General features: G+C 46.9%; 1 protein-coding gene across 13 annotated transcripts in view; it reads right to left on the bottom strand.

Annotated features, from left to right (window-relative positions):
- The window catches only part of DOCK7 (dedicator of cytokinesis 7), a 348,282-nt gene that overhangs the window by 96,784 nt on the left and 227,805 nt on the right, over window positions 1–23,693 (bottom strand). For 12 of the 13 annotated variants that reach the window (XM_049807270.1, XM_049807271.1, XM_049807272.1 and 9 more), the window contains exons 1-2: window positions 13,697–13,824; window positions 3,444–3,549 (exon numbers count right to left, since the gene is read on the bottom strand). In XM_049807270.1, coding sequence (XP_049663227.1) covers window positions 3,444–3,549; window positions 13,697–13,734 — 144 coding nt within the window. In that variant the 5' untranslated portion in view covers window positions 13,735–13,824. Of the gene's footprint in view, window positions 1–3,443; window positions 3,550–13,696; window positions 13,825–23,693 lie in introns of those variants that run through there. The other variant, XM_049807269.1, reaches the window with a different exon arrangement.

The raw sequence follows: 23,693 nt of genomic DNA, 5'->3' as shown, positions 1-23,693 counted from the left end.
AGGGAATTCTTTGAAAGGAAGTGCAAGCTCACTGCTTTCGGTGCATTCAATCAGTGAGTTTGGTGATGAGAAGCCCCAGCTCCCACGAGGGAATATTGAACCTCTCAATGCACGGAAGATGAGCAACAGCACATGGCTTACAACCCAGAACGCCTACTGCAAGGTTGTGCAAACACACACTCGATTTACTAGTGGATTTAGAGAGATTTGCAAAAGTAACTTCAAAAAACAAAATCTCTTTCATCTAACTGTAGGACCTTACCAGCTCCTATTTCTCAGTAACAAACTATTAGTGCCTTCTGTTCTGGATTTCAAAAATAAAAGCTCAGTGCTGCAAGGACTGCATCCTGCGGAGTCCCAATTCAGCACATTAGGTTATACAGGAAAAGCCTCTGAAGGTTTTGGACCTGTATCTGTGGTTTAAGGAATGTGCAATTAAAATCAGCTGATCCTAAAGTGGCAGAAGGGTGGAGGCTGACAATAATAAACCACAAGCTCCTGTACAGTCACTTGAAAGCAGTGCCATCTCCCCAGCTCTACCGGATACTGAATTAGAAACAGTTCTGGCAGCATTTTGTCTGCTGCTTGTGAAGGAAAAGGGAAGAGACTTGCTAAAATTCAGCTGACAGGTTTTTGCATTTATCCTAGGTTCAACCACACGCAAGTCTGTTGAGTGTGAAAAGTCCCTGCACTGGCTTCAGTCAACGAGAAACAAAAGGCCCAACCGAGCACAGTGCTGAGGGCCCTTCATTCACAAAAGCGTATACTTCTCCATAAAAACGTCCTATCGGACCGCGTGTGGTAAGACTCTCAGACAAATTACCATAAGCAGCTACTGCTGGCAACTGCCAACAGTGAAATCAGTGGTGTGACCTTATCTGGATCATAACTACCTACGGAAGTGCTCAACACGATGAGCAAGATGCACTGGATAGGAGAGACCACATCCGCATTATCATTAAAACTCCTCCAGTTCCATGCTGCGCACTCAACAGGGCAACTTGCTGCCATTGTGGAGACAGTCACATGAAGCTCAATCACACAGCATTATTAAAACATCCATATATTTTAGCATAAATTTCCTATTTAAACCCACACTATGCACCCTGCTCTTGGCTTTCAAACCAGTACGGCTACACAAAACTGCCATGCAGATTCAGGGCCTTCTATTTCTTCTCTGTAAAAGTGTAACAACACACAAACTTCCAAACTTTTCCAGAGCCAATAGCTACTTCAACTTCACAGCAGTAATGCTTTCTCTCTGCATAATGTTTGTTATCAAACCAGGACAGGCAGGCACAGCAGATTCTGACAGATGCCTAAGGGAGAGAAATTAACCCAAAATTCAGTCCAAGTGAACCTCTGTCATATTATGCAGCCTCAGGATATAGACTCGTGACTTAATATACTTTTCCTACAGACTGTTCCCTACAAACTATCGCTCCATGTTAATCATGCTTCTGAAGAGCATCTCTGCTCAGCACAGAATTTAATATGACAAACTAGGAGCTTATCACATCAACCAACATGCAATGCAGTTTGATAGGAAAGGCTCAGAGCCTGCTTCCAGCTAGCATGCCCTTTTCCAGGATTTTTATAGATTCTTGCATGTATTTGCTAGAAAACACAACAGCAACGGGATAATGAGGGATACCAGAACTGAAGACAGGGCTGACAATACTGTGACCAACATATCTGATCCTGCATGAAGAATTACATGTGAAGATCAACAGAACCGAAGATTTGAGCAGGCACCCTTTGATGATGGCAGAACGGAAAAACCTTAGAAATAGGACGGAAAAGTCGAAGAGACAATTCAGGGTAAAAGGAGGTGATACAAAGAAAAACAGTTATCAAAAATATGGCTGGCTGAGGAACAGCTTGGAGGTATACAGAAGAGAAGCAAGAGCTTTATGAAAGGAACGGGGAGTAGAAAGGCAATTCAGCCAACTTGTTCCAAGATGAAACCACATGTGAGACAAGTGAGGCACAGAAGCTTGTGGGATGGACATCCAGTGGGTCCTTCAAAAGTAGGCGTCTATTCCTCAGCTATCCATTGATGCAGGGAAGTGGATTCAATGACCCTGAGTGCTCCATCCAGTGTACGCCACTAATAGCAGGGGTCCCTCCCTATTGCCTAATACTGGATTATGCAAAAGACCATACAGAACTGCCAAGTCAGGGCTTTGCATTATCATTCCACACCCCTACAGAGATTGCTGTGATAAAGCATTAGCCCTGGACACACCGCTCTCATTAACTCCTCCTCCTTCGCGCTCACTCACCATTAAGGCTGGGCACACAGCTGACAAAGCCAGCCTCTGGTCTCCTTGTACTCACGCAGCTGATGCAGTGGGAAATGACAGCAATTCCAGCCCTCTTCAATTCCCAGTGACTCTGGCACAGCCAGATCTCCTTGAAGGCGAACTTTCGGCCTGCAGTGAAGTCATTCTTCTAAGCTAGGGGTCAACTTAGTCTTGGAGATCCCTTTTGAGATGACACCAGCTCCAAGGACACATTTGTGCTCTGTATGAGGAAGCTTTAATGCATTCCGTTGGACACAGAGCAGTACATGAACTGAGGAAACTCTACAGGACCTGACTCCAAAACAAGAGTAGAACTCTTGTAAACTCAGAACGCTTGTACAGACTATCAAATTCAGGGCACATTTCCAGTACTGCCTGACTTAATCAACCCTCTTTGAAGAAAACAAGATGCTATAATATTTGTTACCTAAGCTGACTGCTGAAAAAGAAACTGCTATGACCCAAAGCAACAACCCAAGTCAAAGGAATGCTTCCAAAAACACAGTTCCAGCCTGAAAAAGTTTGCTGAACTCTTGAAATTTTTACCATCACACTGAATAAATTTTGAAGGTTACTGGTAGGCCATGTAAGAAAATTACTTCAGAAAGGGTGATTCTGACAACGTGGCCTACGTTTCAGCTGCTCCCGAAAGTGGAATGTAAACTTCTAAGTAAACATACATTCCTGAGGCATACCCACGTTCAACTTTCACAATAACATTTAAAATACCTTTGAAGAGTAGATGAGCCACTGTGGTCCCACTCTCAAGAGTGACAAGAAACACAAGAAAACAGCTAGCTGAAGTGCACGAGCTTGCAAAGAGCTCTTCATGGAGAGAACCACACAAGCACGTGGAATTTAATGCCCAGTCCAGGCTGTTCTGGGATAAAACAACTAACAGGATGGGTAGCCCCCTGTCCTACAAAGATTCTGCAGAAACACAAATCCCCAGCCACACTGACTGCTTTGCAAGATAGAGACCTCCAAAATTAGCAGGCTTTGCACGGAATTAGTCTCCTCAGTGTTAACAGGGCCGCTTACGTCAACAACCTGTCAGCACTGCAATTTCTTTCCAAATGGTAATCAAAATAACTACGCACACCTTCTTCAGTCTTCCATGTTCCAAACATTACTTACAGTTGTATGATGAGAGACGCTGCCTCCAATATTGAGGTTTTTGAGAAGCTGGGGAGATCCTCCATACTGCCCTGAGATCTGCTTCCTGACTTCAGCAGCTACAGTTCTAAAATGAGACAGGGACAACATTATACCTCTGGAAAAGGATTACAATAAAGATGATATATCAAACATGCTTTACACTGCTGTTGGAATGAAACCAAACACTTAGTACGCTGGTTGGAATAAGAGTATCACTGGCCGGCGAGAATAGACCTTGTATATTAAACTCCGGGATAATCACGAAATTTTCACAAGGCTGCATATACACATTCTTAACAGGAATTACAATTTTTTTCCTTTTGTGAACTGCTCTTTTGTGCACATATGTGGCAATAAGATACATGTGACACTGAGCACAAATAAACTTGTGCCCAGCAGGCTCTTTCCAGTTCCTACCAAGGAAAGCTCTCTTCCACCACTCCCCGCACCCCTCAGCAGTTCCAAGTCTGGTCACACATCTGCTCCTATGCTCTGCCCTCTCCTTTTCATCCCTTGCCTATTTTTTGCAGTCACAGAGATGAGGACCAGCAGCCACTTTCTACCCAATATCCAACCCCTTCAACACCCAGCTCAGGGGCAGAAAAGTGGTCCCACGCAGAGCGAGTTGAAATGTCTAGGGAACGACACACGGGAAAGAACTGACCAGGTCAGAACAAAAAACTGTTTCCCCTTTCATGTAGGAAAGGTAGCGGTGGGACTATGGTGACTAGCAGAGGGGACACGCAACGTACTGGCTAGCAGGACACAATGCCTTACAGTCTCTGCCAGAGAAATATCCCACCACTGGGCAACTTTTCTCACCAGGAAGGAAAAACACAGATCAATCCTTCCATGCCTGGAGGGTAAAATCCACACTGTGCCCCTCTGGAGTTTTCTATTTTCCCCAATAAGCCACATTGTCACTGTTAAGCCTGAAAACACAACAGTTAGGCAAAACCACCATAGAAACATCTCAGCAAAGGAAGGGCACATCAGAGAGGGAAACGCCGATAGTCAAAGACTGTCTTAAGGAACAGCCCTGGGTCAAGCCCTAACACAACCATCCACAGTGCTCCACCTTGTAACCCAGCAGTAAGCTGCAGCTCACCTCAGCAGCAAAACTGGGATAGCCAAGTTTCTGAGTATGGTGGAAATGGTTTTGTTTTAAAAGCAAACCAAAAGCCCACGTTCTTTTGACGAAAAAAACATTTTGCTGAAAAGCTGCTGACTACCCCTGGTCTACAGGACCTCACCCACACGAGAGTGCTCTTCTCCAGGAGTCAATGACCAATTTATTAGGCTCCCAACTGTCACCCACCGCATCGCAGCACTGCGGTCCGCTCTGTCTCCCAGAACAAAGTCCCAGGTCCAAAGAGACGCTATCCAGTGCATAAGACAGATGAAGAGGCTGCAAGGACACGGGTGATTTTTTTTTTTCTGCTGTATCAGTGATCTCTGTGGGAACAGCGTCATGGCTAACAGACTCGCTCCTGATCTCACTCAGGGGAACATGCTGTGTATCAGCATGGTGCACGAGCTGCTAAAATCCTGTCAAGTAAAGATGGGTAAACCTCCCCTGAGCAAAACCGTGGCATCAGGGTGGGCTCCTAGCTTCAGGGCTGCTGTTGCAGCGAATGCTGGTGGGCAGGAACAGGGGCAGGTGGAGGCAACTGATGTTAATGGAAGAGAAGGGAACTCTAAAAGGGAACTGGCTGGGACAACCAAGCCCACCATGGAGAGCAGATGTTTCCTCAGGCCAGAGGATGGGAGTAAGATTAGCTAGAGGAAGCATTATTTTGTCTTTTAGAAAAGTGGACTGCAGAAAGAAAAAAAAAGTTTTATGTATTCTGGTTGCAAGAAGTCATTTGCTTCATGTTTGCCTTTATCCACAGGAGACTATGTTTTCACTTCTGGAGGGTGGCTTCTGAAAGCAGACCAAACAGCTCCTGCTGGGGACGGACAACGTTCAGGCTGTCTGATCGCCCTCAGAAAAACCATCTTCCCTGCTCCCATCATACGCACGCATACACTCACAGACATGCACACATGAGAACAAACCACGCATGCTGCTAGCATTTATAGGAAAATTTGGAATGTATTAAAATGGCTGCTTGGCATGGAAAACACTACGCATCTGTGGCTGACGAGATTTAAAAGCTTGCCCCCAGGTTGCAGACGATCTCCGCTTTAAACCCGATCTCTTACTCGGCACATGTTTTGTGTAATTCCTGACGATACGCAAAAGAGAGCCCTTCACCACATGGCTGGCAGGAAAAATCAGAACCCACATTTCACCATGCAGCACAACACAGGAAAAACTAAAAAATCTCTCCCCGTTTTCAAGAGACATACATTGTTTCCAGACGGAAAGTATAGCCGGAGAAGGAAACCCATCCTCAGCTGTGAAACCACAGCCGATGGCTAGCCACGTTACTCAGCGCTGCTCCTCCGGCACACAGTGGCTCCTTATGAACCTGAGACATGCTTTGTGATAGACTCCAGAGGGGTTCTCAGTCCTTTCTTCTTCTGCGTGTTGGCCTCGGCTGGGTGGCTCTGCAGTGTGCTGTATTTGGAGCACAGACTGTCAAAACACTCTGAACTCCAGCTACGATTGCGCTTTACCCCAACTTGAAGCAGAAGCAAGGTCAGCTGCAATTATAGCGTTGCTTAGGGGCACTATGAGTTTGCATGGATGCTATTACACTGCTCGACATCATCCCCGCTGAAAAGGTCATTTGGCACGACAGGGCAAGAAACAAAAGGGTGGCACTGATCAGCACAGCTTCTAACCATCTGCTGTACATTGGTGGCTGCTCCATGTTGCTGCCCCATTAATAACCTCACTGGATATTAAAAATTCCCCTGAAGCGTGATGACAGAAAGTCAGAACTGAACAACCTCCAATCAGTTTGACTAAGACACCACCATTACTTTCAAGTCTTAAGAGGCCCTACCTCTCTAGCTTTCATAATTGACAATCAAACCTCTCCCCACATGAAGTAACTGGCAACTGCCTAAACCTTGAAACCCCTGAGTAGAGTCCTGCAGGACTTAACTACTACTTACTCCAAGCCTGCAGTCTAATCCACAGCTCATGTTGGCTACCTTTCTATACCACTCCATTCACAAATGTATTGAACACCATTTCCTCTACTGGAAAGCATCATGCTTCTGACATTTAGAAACCATCTTCTAATGTAATCTGATCACCAAGAGTATTTATGGGTAATCTATAGCCATTTGGTTTTGTGCCAACATCATCAGATAGGTTCAATAGCCCTCCTCCCACTCCTTTCTACTCCCAAGGTATTCACAAAACATCAGTCGTATCCCCTCCCAGCACTCCTTCTGCAAGACTAAGCAAGGTCGGCTCCTGCAACCTGCTTTCTGCTCCCTTGATCACCCTGATGGTTCTTCTCTGCATTTGTTCCAGTTGGCAATCATGCCTCTTAACACACTGTGTTCCATCCTGATCACTCCAGATAAGGCCTGACCAGGGCTTTGTGGAACCAAATGAGTATTTTCCTACTGAGAAAACACCTCAGCTGACTACTTTTAGGACTGCTTTCTCACTGCTTCATCACAGAGGTTCACAGTTTCCCTAAAACTGATAATAGTTTTGGACATTGCCTTGTCCTCCTCCATTTCCAAAAGCTCTTTGTCCATGACAAATGCCATTTATTAATAACTAGTAAGTTCATGTTAAATTATAACCCTGAACACTATTTCTAACTAGAAGCTATGCTTCCTAAACCAACTTAGGTTAAAAAGTGTACTACACCAAATGCAAATAGGAAAGAGAAATAAATCTCAAAATAGTCTCCAAATGAAAAAAAAAAAAAAATCCATTTGGCAGAAGAGCCATTAAAGCTCTTGATAATTAAAAGGACAAATAAAAAACTGCCTCTTTAATAACTATCTTATATTCAACATGTAACCTGGGATCCTTAGACAAACTTTCCAGTTAATTACAGCTCACAGCCTCACGAATGTCTATGTTTAAAGTACATCTTCCCTAGTCACTTCCTTTCTGACCTTCACTGGTTAATTATTGTGTGTGCCTGTGGTTCACACCAAAACAAAAAAAGATGAGAGAAAAAAAAAATCCCCCTGGAACTGGCTTCTAAAGCAAAACAAGACTGGTCATTCTCAAAGTACTCTGAGCTGCAAATAACAAAATGAAACCATTTGTTTGCACTTCCATGGTTCTTTACTACACACAAAAATAATTTCTGTTTCTATGTGGCCCTACCCAGTCAAAACCAAAAATTGTTCCTTTTTTTTTTTCCCCCCCCCCCCCCCCCCCCCCCCCCCCCCCAGCTTAAGCAGCATACTGGAAGTATCAGCTCTTCTGTTCTGCCTTACCAAGAAAAGGCTCACCAAGACCCATCCAGTTAAGCCAAGCAAGGTTAAAACTCTTCCCTTTCACAGAAAAGGTAGGTCAGGATACAGACATCTAGATCATCTGCTCCAGTGATTTGAGGAAGTGTCTCTTTTCCATAGCCCTCCCCATTCTGAAAGAGCAATGCAAATTAAACATTTCTCCCAATCCCACTAATTACAAAGCTGTTACTCCTGCCTGTTCTTCATCTTATGTGTCACGTGCAGTTACTCTACATTCAGCGAGCCTTTGCCTCTTGAGAAAGACAGCCTGGTACAGCGAGGCATCTGCGCCAATCCATAGCAAAGCTGCTTGTTCTCTCTCAGCAGCAGAGAAAACTGTATTTACATAGTTTACTTTTTAAAATGAAAGCATCCCCCTTTGTTCAGCTGGCTCGCTTGCATACAACTCTGCACATGGCTGGAGGCATCTATCCTACTGGACTCACTACGCTTGGGTCTGAATCCCCAAAAGCCAAATGGCACTGGCTGGTTGTGTCCGTCTTGCTGGTGCAGTGGAGATGACCTGCCCCTCTGTCCCTACGTGCTCCTCCTGGGCTCTCCTGCCTCCGGGCCTGCTCCATCCAGGCTTGAACCACGGTGTGAGTCACGAGGTATGCATCACCAGGTATGCGTCGTAGTGGAGGAGGGAACCTGCTGGAGGGAGAGCTCTGGCCTTGAGCTACCCTGCCGGTTCAGCCGTGCCCTGGATGCAGCCTTCTTCCTAAACCCGAGGTCCTGTTTCCTTCGGAGTGAACTCCTTCCCCTTTGAGTGAAACAGCTTTGATTTACAACCCGAAGCTGAGGAAATACCCAGCCTGATCCTGACTGCTGAGGGTAAGTGTGGGTTCTTAACACACGAGATGAGCAACAACATGTTCCCTTTTTCCTTACCATTGATTAAAACAGAAAACACCATACAATGCTGCCTGTGGTGCTCTTCTGATAACATTTGATTATTAAGGCTGAAAGCGTCACCCCTAGGCTGCAGCGAAAGGAATGAGCTCCCAAGATACCTTACTGTGAAAATCACCACAGGACTGGATTCTTCAGGAGAGATCAAAGTCACAGCTCATGTTAAAAAACCCCAACCAAACAAGGAAGCCCTGTACAAAGAAGCAGCTTTGTAGCGGAGCCCTAGAGATGAACCATCCTCCCTGCCTTCTTGCTTGCTTTAAGTGCTCAGAGATTTTCTTAGGCTTCCCAGAGCGCTGCAGACTCCCACAGGAGACATCCACAACGGCTGAACAGGGGCAGACAATGTGACTTTTGGAGAACGGGAAAAAGCTGCTCTGAAGTTTCTGTTAAAAATACTTTCAATTATCCATGACAGTGTTTTGACAACGCAAATGGCATCTGGATGTGGGAAGAGAATAAACTGTGATGAATATCCTGCTGCGACCACTACATTTCTGGCCTGATTCGGTGCTCGTGGAAGCCAGTGACAGCTTTGCTATCGGTTTCAGTGGGTGCAGGTTTCACACCATCCCTGTTTACCCTGAGGCAGGGCAAAGGCAGCCATCAGTCTCCCTGACACATCGTTCAGGCAACGTAAAAGGGCTCTAAATGAACACAAATGTAAATTTAGTCTTCCCAAGTCACCTTTTACAGCACCCCATCAATGTAAAGGGAGCTTCAGCAGAAATAAGATGCTAGCTCTGAATGTAGTGAACAGAAGTGTTTTCCCCTCAATTCAAAACCATAAAGACAACAAGCTGTGATTACTCCAGAAATCTACCTCTATACAATGTAAGAGCCCTGGATGATGGGGAATCTTCAAATCACTGGATGTCTGCGAGCAGGGTCACCTCCTTTCAGCCAGGGCTCTGCTGAAGACCCCCGCAGCCCCAGACAGCAGTGCCTCATGGCACCATGAAGTTCCGTTCACACAGAAGCACCTCAGAAGCAGCTGGACCCATGAGGGTGGAAACAATTGTCTCCACACTCCATCGAGAGCTGGGGACAGGAAAACTGAAAATTCTCAGCAAGAGAATAAAGAGCAGTGGCAAAAATCACACTCCGGGCTTTGTGTGAGCCTGAAATGCAATAGCAAAACAGAGGGTAAGGCGGGTATGTTACTGCAAGTCAGATGGATCTTCTTTAACTGTGGAAGCAGTAAAGGAAGAGCAAAACCCTTTCCAAGGAAAGACACCTTCAAAAGAGTGATGGTCTGACCAAAGCAGCAGTTCTGGATTCCCTAGGTAACTGGATCTCAGGATGGTCCAAGAGCAATAACACGGCACCGAGCCAGGGGCTCACGTGAAAGGGTACGCGAGTTTGCCTGAACTGTGTATGTTGCAGGATGTTTAAAGGGTGATTTTTTTCTTTTTTCTGTATTTGAACTCTAAAAAGCCTGCACACCTTTTCCTCTGCCTGCCCCTGGAAAAACTGGAGTGTGGGGATACAACATGCTTCAATTACTGGGACATTCAGGAACTCAGAACTGACCTTTTTGCTGACGGTGGGGCTTCCACGTCCCATTTCTCTGCCAAGCAGCCCCATACCCAGAAAATATACTGGGATAATGCAGCTGGGAATCTGAAGCACACAGATGAAGGGGTGAGTGCTCGGTGGGGACAGTGCAGCACAACCCCAGAGGGACCAGACACGGCACTCGGCTTGGTCAGTACTGAACACCCAGCCCTGCTGAGAGTGAACAGGCAGCTTAGCTGGTACACAGTATTGACTGGTTTTTATTGAGACGTCTTAATGAGTGAACTTTATCTCTGCTGGTGTGTGGATCCTGCCTTCCACTAACTCTGCTCTGGTCCCTCAAACACCATATGAGCTGAACAGGGGTACTAAATAGAAGTGCATCTGTTCCTACACTGAGATGGAAACAATACCATACATGCAGCTACTGAAGTATTATGATGCTGCAGAAGGACATGTTCCAATAGAGTTTAATAAAAAACTATTACCAATTATTTCCAATTAAAAATTAACAGTTTCGGGCAAGATTTCAGGTATTATTAACCCACTATAGCAAGTTTAACTCAGGAGTTTCTTCTGATGGAGTCAAGAAGAATTAGTAAGTACATGTGACGGCCAAAGTTCAGGCTAAAAATCTGTTCTAGTTTAAAGCCAACCAACAAAAATGCAGCAGGACCTCGTCAGAAAGATACCTTGTAACAGACAGTCTTAAAAAGGTATTTTGAAACTGCTGTAGCAACCACCGACAGCTGCTATCCCCAATATTTAAAGATTCCAGTAGTGATAAACAGACACCGCATGACACTGGAGCTCCATATATACCCTTGAGGTGCACCACACTGGTTGAAGAAAGCACAGGCAGTAAATCAGGGCTGTGAAGACCACATCTGTGGTCTTTCTAAGAAACAGAACAGCAAATCTCAGGTTTCTTTTTCTACCGCTACTATAAGAACCAGCTTGGAAGCTTGCATCTGTTTGGTAGGTAGGTCTTAAAGTAATTTGCCTTCGTGGATCTGAATTAAAACCCATTTGAATTACATGCTATCAGGCAAACCAAGAGCGGCATGGCTACTTCCTGTGAATAAGACAAATGCTACGTCTACCTCGATGAGTAAGCCAAACCGGAGGGCAGAGTGTGAAAATGTGATGGATCTATTCTTCTTTAAACAATGGAACAGGGGAGGGCTTCCAGCAGCCACCAACACACCTCTTGGGACTTCCGTATGCTGCTTGCTTGAATCTCTCCTCTGAAATAGTAGCATTCACAGCAGCATATTCTGTGTCAGCACGGGAAGGGCTACAGCTGTCTGGGCACCTCTGGGTCAACATCTCTTCTGCCCACAAGTTTTTGCCTTCTCATGCACTCGATGTGCAGCCCACAAACCAGGAACTTGAGATTTCTCAGAAGACAACACTACAATATGGGAAATCCCAGAGAGAAATACAGCAGTCTTAGAAACAAGCGTAAAAGAAAGGGTTGGAGATGCAACAGCCCTGCTCCGGGAGGAGCTGACCTCATTGCAGACCACCTGGGTCCTTCTGCAGGCACAGCCTGCATCAACAGTAAACTCCACAAATGAATCCGACGTGGCGAAAAGACCACCTCTGCCTGCACACACGCGCTGCTGCTGTTTGGTTGGTTTGAAAACACATGGAGCGGATTAGATCAAAAGCTACGCAAAGGTGGCGCATCCACGCTACTGCCTGATGAACTTAGTCCACCGAGCTAGCGCCTGACGCAGGCAGAAACATTGTCAGCACCCGCAGTGGTCACCCCAGGGCCATTTTATTTAACTTCCTGGCAGGGCTGCAGAACTCTTACGCTCTCCCTTCTAGTACTTGTCTCTCATGTGACTATTTCTATGACTACAATCGAGAACCAGGAAAAATGGTCTGGCAGCAAATCCATCTCTCTCTGTTCCCGAGACCTTGATCTGTCACATTAACCCCTGGCTGGTGCACATCAAAGGTTGCAGAGAACCAGGAGAGAGGAGCAATGTTTTCACCCGTGTTCAGATCCTGAGTGGGGTGGGATTGATGCCACTCCTCTACCTCCCACCTAGCCTTTTCCTCTGACCTCCTTTTTCTTTGTCCATGACCCTTCTCCATCACAGCTTCTGTAACTGCAACTATTTGTACCTACAGTCTTTTCATTCAATGGCACGGAAACGATACTCCTTTCACTACTGTCCACAGCCTCCTGAATAGCACCAGCGAAACTGATGGTTCCCACTTTCACTCTGCTGCTAGTCACAGTGAGGAGAGGTACCGGGGTCACCAAAGGCTATCTGGTCAGACCTGCAAACAGAAAAACTGTGGTTCCCACCCGAAACCACGTCCCTAACTTGGAACATAGATCTGCAGAAACCTGGTGTTAGCCGGCAATTTCCTATAAATATTCCTCTTTTAAAGAAAAACAAAGCAAAACTTTGTAAAATACAAGGATGTTTAACACTGCGAGCCTCAAACACCTCTGCGCGTCCGAGGGGCTGTGCTAACATTAAGCAGCTGCTTATGGCACACAAAAGGAAGGGAACTATTTTCTCCATTTTGCAGGCAGCGAGGAAGCGAGCGGGCAGGTCTGGCGCTCCCAGGTACGGGCTGCAACGCCCCGGACCGGGCTCTGGCCGCCGCAGGCTCTAGAGGGGAGGGAAAGCGAACTCGGAGCCCAGCAGCCGGGCCCGCCGCGGGCAGCCCGGGCCGGGGACAAGGGGCTCCGGGGCTCGGGGGCTCCGGTACCCCCGCACCGGCAGGAAAACGCTTCGCCGCGCTGCCGGCAGCGCCGGGCCGCCCATTGTGCGGCGAGAAGGGACTGCACAATGCGCCCGGCCGGCCTTTGTTCACGGGGAGCTGAATTAAACAGCTCTTTTCCTCCTTTTTTTTTTTTTTTTTTTTTTTCCCCCTCCTCCCCCCACCCCTTCCCCCGGGAAGCGGCACGGCGCGAAGCGGACACCGCACACACACACACACACACACACACGGCCGCATCCCCCACCCCTTTGTTGCAGACGCGGGGGGGGAACGGCAGAACCGCGGCGCCGGCCTGGGCGGACCCTGCCCGGCGGCCCGGCCGGGGGCTTGCTCACGGCAGGCCCCGGCGCAACGGCCCGGCCCCGGCCCCGGTCCCGGCTCCGGCTCGGCCCGCCGCCGCCCCGCGGGCGCCCTGTCAGCGGCAGCCCGAAGGCCGGGAGGGCGGCGGGCGCCCGCGGGCCGCGCCGGGCCCGTTCGCCGCCCCCCCCCCCCCCCCCCGCCTTCCCCAGGGGCGCGGCACCGGTCGTCGTCCCCGTCCGTTCCCCCCCACCAGGAGCTCCCCGCCGGCCGGGCCCGACCCGGCCCGGCCCGGCAGCCCGCCCCTTAGCCACGGCGGCGACCGTGCGGCCGTAGCCCCGTCCCGCTGCCGCTCGTCGGCCGGCCGCTACCTGCTGATCTTCTGGGCGAAGGCGCGGCGCTCGGCCATGGCCGCGCTGCCGGGGCTCCGCGCGGCCGCTCCTCAGGGCTGGCGGAGCCGCGAGGAGCCGGGAACGGCCGCCGTAATGCTCCGCGGAGGCGCGCACTCGCTCGGCGCGGCCGGCCCAGCTCCCGCCCTCGGCGCTCGCTCGCCCGCCTCCTCCTCCCCCTTCGCCGTGCGAGGGGGCCGCTCCTCGCAGACATACGGCGCGGCGGGCGGGCGGCCGGAGCGACCGTCGCCGTTCCCCTGCCCCGTCCCTCGGTCCCGGGACCCGCACCGGCACCGATCCGGCCTCCGTGTGTCCCCCCCCCCGTAGGGCTTGGGGGGGGGGGGGGGGCTTCGCCGAGCGCGTCCCGTCCCCGGCGCGGTGCGGGGGGAGAGCGCCGTCGGTTGTTCGGCTCGCTCCGCGGTGCTGCTTTATCCCCGTTTAATAAAAAAAGGGGGGGGGGGGGGGGGGTGTTGGGGGTTATTGCTGGCCATAATGGAAGACCCGCGAGCGGGCAGGGAAAATGGTTCTTGGCCCGGCTCGCCACCAGCCAGCGTTCTGTGGAGCGAGACCCGCAGAGCCCGGCTGGAGGCCGTGGGCAGCGGAGGCCTCGGCTCGCAACCGCGGCCGGGGGTCTGGAGTGTGCTGAGCCTTGGAAGCCCCGGGCTGGGGCTGTGCCACGGCTCCAGGCTGTCACGCTTCGGCGTGGCGTGGCCGGGTCCCTCGGCCACCCGTACCCCCGGCCGGCGTGGCACCGAGGGACGCCGCTGATGACCGCGCTCCCGGTCGCCCTGCGTGCCCGCGGGGACGAGACGGGGGTCTCGGTCGATCGTAACCCTGGACGGGGCCAACTTTTCCTTCAGAAAGGCTAAAAAGTGTCCCTAACGGGGATCTACAAGATGGAAGGGATAGCGTAAGCGACCATTGGGGATCTACAAGATGGAAGGGATAGCGTAACCGACCATTGGGGATCTACAAGATGGAAGGGGTAGCGTAAACGACCATCGTTCCAGCCAAACAGGTCATTACTACCAGTCCCTCCATAGACGTGTAAATGCTCATCCAAGAGGAGGTAGGGGGCAGGGAGTTAACAACTATTTTGGGACTTCAAAAAAAAGATTGAGCCTAGGACACATCCTAGCAGATAATTCAAAGTCAGTGTTACACGACATATGCTGTGCGTTAATCTAAACCAGAGAACTATTAATAGAAATCCAGGAAGTGTCCAAAAGTAGCGAGTGCTAATTCATCCGATTCCATCTGTTTGCATTGTGTGAATGTTTCTAGCACATTGCGACTGCAATCTGAGTATACCAATTTTTCCACTAGCAGAAGCCACTGATTTCCAGCTGCATGTAATTTCTCTGCTTTTCTGTTTGTATGTGTTTACTCGGGGAATGGCAGGCCCCGAAATCTGCAAATATGTACATATGTGAGTAATCGCACTGGAGTCAATCAGACTCTGTGCATACCTAAAGCGAATCCCATGTGGATACGATTATGGCCCGCTACAGAAATGTGCTGTCATGCGTTACACAGATGCACGCACGCACGTGCGTACAGATGGAGATACTGCAAAGCAAAGACCTATTGTATGCCGCTGAGAAAGGGCTGCTCTTCTCCAGGGGGGGATGGGGAGAAAATATCCCACAAACGTCTGCCGGGACAAAGACTTTTGCTCTTGAATTACTGCCTGCGTGTAGAACTGCACACAGGGTAAGTCCATCACACAGAGTGGACGGGTTAAGCCAATGAGCTATTTACCTTCATACATCCACGTAAGTTGTGGATGCCCCATCCCTGGAAGTGTTCAAGGTCGGGTTGGATGGGCCTTTGAGAGACCTGGTCTAGTGATGGATGTCGCTGTCCCTGGCAGAGGGGTTGGAACTAGATGATGTTTAAAAGGTCCCTTCCAACCCAAACCTTTCTACGATTCTAAGAATAAATTCTTGTACACAGTGTGCGCACTTACAAGAACAGACCCGAGCATGAGGGACCACCAGAAATGTTTCCTCTCTCCCATTCCCCATCCCGTATGGAATTTCCTTTCCAAAATGGCATCAGTCTGAGATGCGGGAAGGCTAATTTAGTCCTGCCTTACGGGAAAACGTCACTGCCTAGCTCTTTCACACCAAAACTGCGAATCCCATGTTTATGACAAGGGAAATTCTTATCTCCGCCAGAAAGTGCAAAGAGCAGTTCAGCCCCAGAAGCCCTGACATACAGAGCTATCCAAGGTCGATCAAGAGACCTCTTGGATTTTAGGTTTCATTTTTCCTTCCTGTCAGTTACCACCACAGACAGAAGAACTAGATTAAGTTGTGGGACGCGTAAAGTTGTCTCAGTACCAAGGGTACACTTCAAAATGCAGTAATGACACGGGCGACTTTAGGTCTCCGTCTGATGAGCAGGAACGGCTTAGCTTGAAAGAGCCACCCACCACAGCATAGTGCCTGCCTCACCCTGCACAGGCGTCTGAGCCATATGTCAGCTGCTTCCCACATCTCCAAAGTCTGTAGCACAAGGGCTTGAGGTAACTAGTTGCTGAGTTCTGATGTCACCTTTGCTCATCTGTCAGTGCCCTGCTCTTCACCGACTTTTTCTGCAGCTTAGAGCTTGGCCAGATGAGCTCTGGCAGACTTGATTCCAGCCGTCCACCCACCTCTGTGCTGGAGGCGACCGACGGGAAGGGCAGTCGGATGAGACGTGCCTGCACCTCAGCTCCGCTTGCCAGATGTGCTCTGACATCTGAAACTGCGAGGAAGGGAATTCTCTGTGTGGATACCAGAGCTTGAAACTGCTAGCTGAGGTGGGGGGACACATCCTGCTCTGCCACCCTTGCCAGAGAGGCCACAGTCTCGCTGGAAGAGTAGGACAGTGACTGGGAGCAATCAAGCTTTAAATTAACGCAATAGTCTCTCCTTGTCAGTGAAGGGCCTTTGCACTAATTGCAGATCATCCCTGCAGTAGGCGACAAAGCTAAAATGGAGCAGGGGACAGGAGCCCACCTCTTTATGAATGACTTGTTATTCATCTTGTTGAAGCATATAAATGTACAGAAGTATCAACAGAGATGAAAAAAAAACCCTAACCACCCTATCTAATGTGGAACATCAATGTATAAAAGCACAAAATATATGTATTTTCAATTCAAATATACAAAATGGATATAAAATAAATCTCTATCAAATACAGTATATATTATGTGCTTTCAATGGGAGGGTATTGCTTTGCAGATAAATACGTCTTCTCCATATAGTTGGTCTAAATGTGAACAAAATGCCTCAATTCATTTAAGAATCAACATCAACAACTGCATTTCAGAAAAATAACAAAGATTCCTCATTACTATTCAGGCAGTAACAGCCCAGCAAAAGTCTACAAATTCAATGCCAATGACTTTAAATAGTAAGAGATCACTGAGGTTGGTAGAAATGTACACATGACCTTGTAAAGTGAACCAAGAGCTTCTGTACCTTGACTCAAAATTTTGCAGTGCGTGGAGCATTACCCAAAAGAAGTCAAGGAAAAAATGAAGAAATATGAAGAAAAAAAATTGCAGCCTTTTACCATTATAAATCCAATAATGCCAAACACTAAAATTCATGGTATCAACAAATCCTGCCTCCATATCGCTGGCAAGTCAGTATGATTGATGTTGTGGCGTCACTGTGTTATTTCGAGTACTAAGGTGAGTGCTGCCACTGACAGGCACTGCGAGTCACATAACCTTTCTGCCTCTTGTTTTCTCGTCTTAAAAGTGAATTAATTGAAGGAAACGTTTTCTCTGAAGAAACAAACTCATGCTTTGCAAAGAGGAGAATGTGACCAATTGGACAGAGACCTGTTACATGGAATTTCAGTCTGCAAAAAAAAACCAGGTAAAAAAAAATCAGGCATCTCTTTAGGAACTAGCAGCTTCCTCTGATTAAAAACAACCGTTTTGTGGTAAATTTTATCTGCAGTAGAAAATGGAACTGTTTTCTTTTAAATTAGGGTGAAATTGTATGCAGTTGATGATATATTTGGAGTGTTAGGCTGCTTATTTTTCCTAAAGTTGTTTGTGCCTATGTATTGTCGTCAAGGGTGACTGGTATCTCAGAATGAGGGTGAAGAGAAATCAAGACTAACTTCAGCAGAGGGACTGTGTACTCTGCAATTAATACCTCCATACAGCCCACCTTAATTTAAATTATTGTTTGATAGAGGCTACCTATTTCTACTAACCAATTTAAAACCTGGAACTTTATCAGCATTATGAGGATACTGAATAGTTACTCTGCCTTAACACATTGTAATGCTTCATCATGTTTTAGAAAGCAAATAAGGAACCTAGCTTGTTCTACACCAGATTCCAATGGTAGAATGCATCAGCCTTTGAAAGACATCACTACCTCCAAAAAGGAGTTAGCTGATTTACGCAGCCATCATCAATAAGCATCTGCTGCTCCGGGTAAGTGGTCTCTGAGAAGCTGGGGACTGATCCTCACTTGTCATGGATCCATTAGTACTCCAGCAGGACAAAGACTGAGCATATACTACACTGGGAGTTGAAGGACACTGTGAAAGGTGATGGGTCTCCACTGTAGCTGCTGCATTTCCCTTCTAGTTACCTTGCTAATTTGGGGGCTGGGGGAAAAGCCCAGCAATTTGTCAAAACACGGACTATCATGTTGAAAGCCACCTTTTCGTCTACTCTGATAAACCATGTAACAAAAAGGTGAGGAATGAACAGCTGAGTCTACATCTGGGAGCTGTATTTGGGCTAAGCACCTATCTGAAGTTCATGGCCTAGACAGAGTGCTCTGTTAACACACATGTATCTGTGAAACAACACCTCTCGCACTGATGGGGTGCAAACAACGAAGCATTTCAACCAATTCACTAGGGTACCTGTCCATAAAACACAAGCATCCTTTAAAACACCCGACTAAAATGCTTTTTTTTATTGAGAATGAATTTTACTCGGTTATAATCAAGTTTGGTAAATGCAACCTGCAAACACAGATGTAACTCGTAGAGCCTGATAATTATAAGATTAGGTCCTGAACAAGAAAAAATCTTTTGGATTGTAGCCGTAAAACATTTTGCAAAAAGCAAACAGATCCTGTGTCTTGTTTGTTAGCAGTCTATTTACCCAGTCCACTGCTTCCTTGTTCTTCTTACGTAAACTTCCTCAAAGCCAACACACTGAAAACAGTTTCCAGTGAAAATGTGTCCAACGTAATTCAACAAACAATGTAGTAAATAAGGGACTGCAAATTCAGAGAGCCATCTACTGGCAGCTAAGTGAAACGAACTGAATTAATTAAGGGCCAAATCCTCTCTGCCCCTCTCTGCAAATAATTCCTTCAAAGATAAGGAACTACACGTGGGTAATGTAAACTGTACAAGCATAATCATCTTCTCAAGACATGTAAGGCAAGACTGAAGATGCTGGTGTTCTCAGAGCAAGAAGGAGCAGCCTCGTTTGCCCAGCGCCCAGTTTCTGCTGGGCGAGTGAGAAACTAGGAGAGTGAAGGAGTGAGGACTCTCTGAGTGCCTGCAGCCTTCACTACTTCCCTCACAACCATGTTATTTCTTTTATAGATGGCTCAGGCCAGGCATAGCACAAGCTAATGACAGCAGAGCTGGAAGCAGAGCCAAGGTGCCTTGAGTACAGCGTTTCAAAGACAACTTTTACAGGGAATGGCATTCTTCGCCCCAGACATCAGAAGATCACAGGGGATCCTCACAGCTGATACTTTGTAGTTCTGGATACCAAACCAAATGGTATCAACTACCGCATGAAGAAAACAGCTGTGTGTAAAACATTCTGCCTAGAGCAGAATCTCCCACCCCGTGAGCCTGACCCACAGGAGGATCATGCTTCCTCTCCCAGGCACAAGCACGGCAGTTCCAGGCACCGGTGCTATTTGAAAATGGGGAAAGCAGCAGTGGTGTCTGGTTCCTCCCTTTCTCTTGGACTTACCTCCACTATTTTAGGTGGTACAGCTGGGGAGACCAGCAGACAAGGCGGCAGGAATGGTGGCCAGACTCATACTTCTACAGCAGGAAAAGTTCCTTTTGAGGGTGAAATGAAAATTCGAATCCTCAACTGCACTAGCCTTTCTGCAGCCTTCTTCATACAGCAGCATTTGATGTCTGCTTCATTTTTGCCTTTATTCTTTGACTCCTGGCATTATTACTTTCAGATTTCTTCATTTTAATAGATGGGTTCAAGGAACTTAAATCACCTCAGATAAGGACTCACAGTCCAACTGAGCTTCCATTAATTTCTGCTTATGTTTATCATTTTCAGGTAGTTTATGTTTCTACCCTGAATACAGCTTTCAATCTCTCCCAGCTTAATACTCTGTAAATGCCACTAATGTGCTCTTTATCTTCTCTTCCAGATATTTAACTAAGATCTTAAATTAAGGGTAGCCTTGGCACAGATTCTTAGGGGTATCCTTCTGGAGCCTCCTCATCCCTAGCCTAATCCTGGGATAGAGTAAGAAAATCTGGTTTTGGATGGAGTGAGTGGTACGAGCAGAAGCATGCTGGCTAAATCAGCAGAGACAAACACCTCAACAGCAATCTAGTGAGGGGTATGCTCAGTCTGTCTCTTTCATCCTGCATTACTGCTTGAAAGGATGGTGCACAAATTACTGCCGCAGTTGCTTCCACAGGGAGATTGACATACCAGGCACACGTGAGCAGATTCACACTTGGGTAGACAGGTGAGTCTAGTCTGGAGAAGGACCTCAGGGCCACCCTCAGCAGACGGCGTAGTCAGAGTCTGTGCATGCAGGTGGGAACATCTCAAGAAGCAACCTGGGAGAATCCTTTGTTCCCTGAAAGGATCCCTCAAGCATACATGCTACTTTGTTGCTTTACAGCATGCATGCATTGACTATTAACCTTGAAGATCCCCACTTCTTTGCGAAACCCATGATGTTCTGGAGGAACGGGTTTGCTTCAGAGACAAAATAGTTGTCACAGCTTTTAGGTTTTCATCAATAATGGTTCTCATATTTATAAAGTTCCGTATCATTTATCTAACCATTCTATTTCCAGTAGTGTTGCTAAGCGCAAGCAACCCTTCCACAAGCACATCTGAGGTTTTCTGTTCTTAAATGGGTGGGAGCAACCTTGTTGTAACCTATTTTAACAAGCAGTTCTGTGAGCAGCAGAATTAACACAGCCAGGATTCCATTGTTCTCCCTTTATCCTATTCCAGGGTTTCTCTTTACCTGAGCAGCTATTTCCAACAAAAACTGGAGGTATTTAGTATCTCTGAGGGTCTGCAGACTTAATTAAATTGCTGAGCAGTTTCAAAACTTTCCAGAGGGAAACAGATCAGAGATGGCTTACTTCCCTAGGAAATGAAAGCAAAAATAAATGAGGAAAAATTCCCTTCCCTATAGCTCCTTAACCCCAGATCTGCTCTGTTTAGACAACAGACAAACGGGTGTTTTGGAAAGCACATACTGTCAGCCAAATGTTTAATAGGCTCTTCTAAATATATTGCAGATTATTGATGAATGCTTAGATGACTTCCCAGAGGCAATCCAGTAGGCTAGTGGCAGATACAGGACTAGAAGCTTCATTCCCCTGACTGCCCAGCAGTTCAGTGTTTCAGGACACGATTTAGTGGGCATGGTGGTGTCGGGTTGACAGTTGGACTCGATGATCTTAAAGGTCTTTTCCAACCTAAACAATTCTATGATTCTATGATTCTATTCTCTTACCATTCTGCAGTATTTGGTGGGTAAATGTTGTATAACATTGTGTAACGGAGATATCTCCAAGATCCATAAAGCAGAGAGTATCCTCTCTAATTTTTAGTCTTCTTGGCATTGCCACTTGCTGTTACCCGCTTGGTTTACCTATTAAAAAAACCAAAGACAAATTATATTTTCCATGAACACAGATTTAGATATTTCCTTACTAGTACCATATTAATTTAGCACAAATAGAGCTCAAAGATGGTTTGCGTAGCCTTTATGCCATTAAAATGTTGAAAGTGTAAACTCTGTGACATTTCTTAGAAGTTTGTTGAATGCAATATGTTCTCTCCCACTCCCTCTGAAAATCTTTCCTACAGAAATAGGAATTAGTGAATGTGAAGAAAACTCTCACTTTACAGATAGTTATTTATGGTTGCCTGAGTAATTATTTTGCAATCAAAGCTTTGTTTTGCATGATCTGACTGATGCAAAAAGCAGAAAATAAATATCTTCATTCTCATAACCTGATTACCTGAGGGATTTACAATGTATATCCAGATGGCATATTGTGTGGCCTATCAAATCAAGGCATGGTTATTAAATTTCGGAGCAGGAAGGTGCATGCAACTAATTTCAGGCAAGGGAATAGCCATTTCATTTGATCAACAGAATAATTCTTTGTTCAACATTTAGCCAAATCCAAGCCACGTTAAGTACTCAGCTCTCAATATTCGAGACCATACACAAACAGACAAGCACATTCATCTTTGTCTTTGAGAATAAAAGCAAAGATGAAATTTTAAAGAACTATTATTCCTAAAACAGATCATAGAATTCTGAAGGCAGGAGGCCCGCTTCCTTCCGCACTGACAGATTACCCGCTATTGTGGGGCCACAGTCCTTCATGAGTTTAGTACAAACAGCAACATGGTTTTTATTTTTAAATCTTCATCTTTTATTGGAATATAAAGACATAGATGGTGTGCATGCCACTTTCTGTGTACTACCCCTCCTTTCCAGTTTTGAAAGGGAACAGTAACTATATGTGACCATTCTTCAGGATTTTTCAAATTTTATCATGTTAGTGTTATTACTGTAACTCTGCTATAGAGAGATGCTTGCTGCTAGAGTCTGAAGGATTCCTAAAAGAGATGAGGATGGTGCTCAGTAATTTATAGGAACACCGAAACAAAGTGCCGTTAGCAAGCAGTGGGCTGAAAGGCAGGGGAAGGATTAGAAAGGTGATCTCCTACATCCCCCCATCAAGCCAAGAGCTAGACCTTTGAAACAAGATATTGCCTGCTTTGCACTTCAATACCTAAGATCCTCTTTACCAATCGACCCTACTACGTGAAATATATTGTAGCCATGAGATTACGTAACAAAACCCAACATGAAATACATGAAACATCTATTGCTGCTATCTGTACTGAAGCTTAATTTTAGGTCATGTGCTATAATCATGTGCTGATTATAAAAAAATTAAACTCAGGCTGATCATTTTTGACCAGCAGAAGGCAGTAAAATCACAAAATGGAAAAAAACACCTAACTTTCTTCATGAACCCAAACTTGTGCTGTTGAGCACGCGGAGAATGCAGGGATGTCATCCTTCTCTAGGATGTTGAGTACAAATGCCAGTTCCAGACATTCAAGAAATTCAAAACCGCAGGATTTAGGAGGGATGTGAGGTTTGGTGGGGTTTTTTTTGAAAACGCTCAGCTCCTGATGCAGACAATGATTATTTTTAAGCAGCTTAAGGCAAACAGATTAATGAAGAACCTACTTTACAAAAAAGACCAAAACCCCCCCCAAAGCCCCCTCAGTACATCTAACCTAGGAGAGTGAGAGGGGACGATGTACTTTTAGAAAAGAAATAAAGCAGCAGGTTGAACTGTAAAACACTGTTGGTGCGTGAACAAACACGTATGTGTGTAGGCTGGAGATCTAAGTACTACCGGCCTCCGGAGAACTTGGAGATCTGGGCACCATTTTGCCGTAGTGGAGTCAAAAGACACAAAATTTTTAAAAAAAGGGAGGAAAACACCTTGAAACGTCAGCTGGAGACTCCGTGAGGGGCCAGAGCGCTGCGGCCAGGCCGAGGCCGAGGCCGGGGCCGGGGCCTGACGGCGGGGCTGGACTTCCCGGGCAAAGCCTCCGGCCTCCCGCCTTTCCGGGGGCTCGTCTCCAGCCGCAGCCCGTCCCCGTCCCCGTCCCCGTCCCCGCTCCTCCTCCTCCCGGCCTCCCTCCTCCGGCGGCGGCACCTCCCGC

The sequence above is a fragment of the Accipiter gentilis genome, chromosome 8 (assembly GCF_929443795.1).
Source record: "Accipiter gentilis chromosome 8, bAccGen1.1, whole genome shotgun sequence".
NCBI classification, from domain to species: Eukaryota; Metazoa; Chordata; class Aves; order Accipitriformes; family Accipitridae; genus Astur; species Astur gentilis.
Note: the sequence above shows the minus strand (reverse complement) of the source record. Positions and strands in the feature narration are given on the sequence as shown.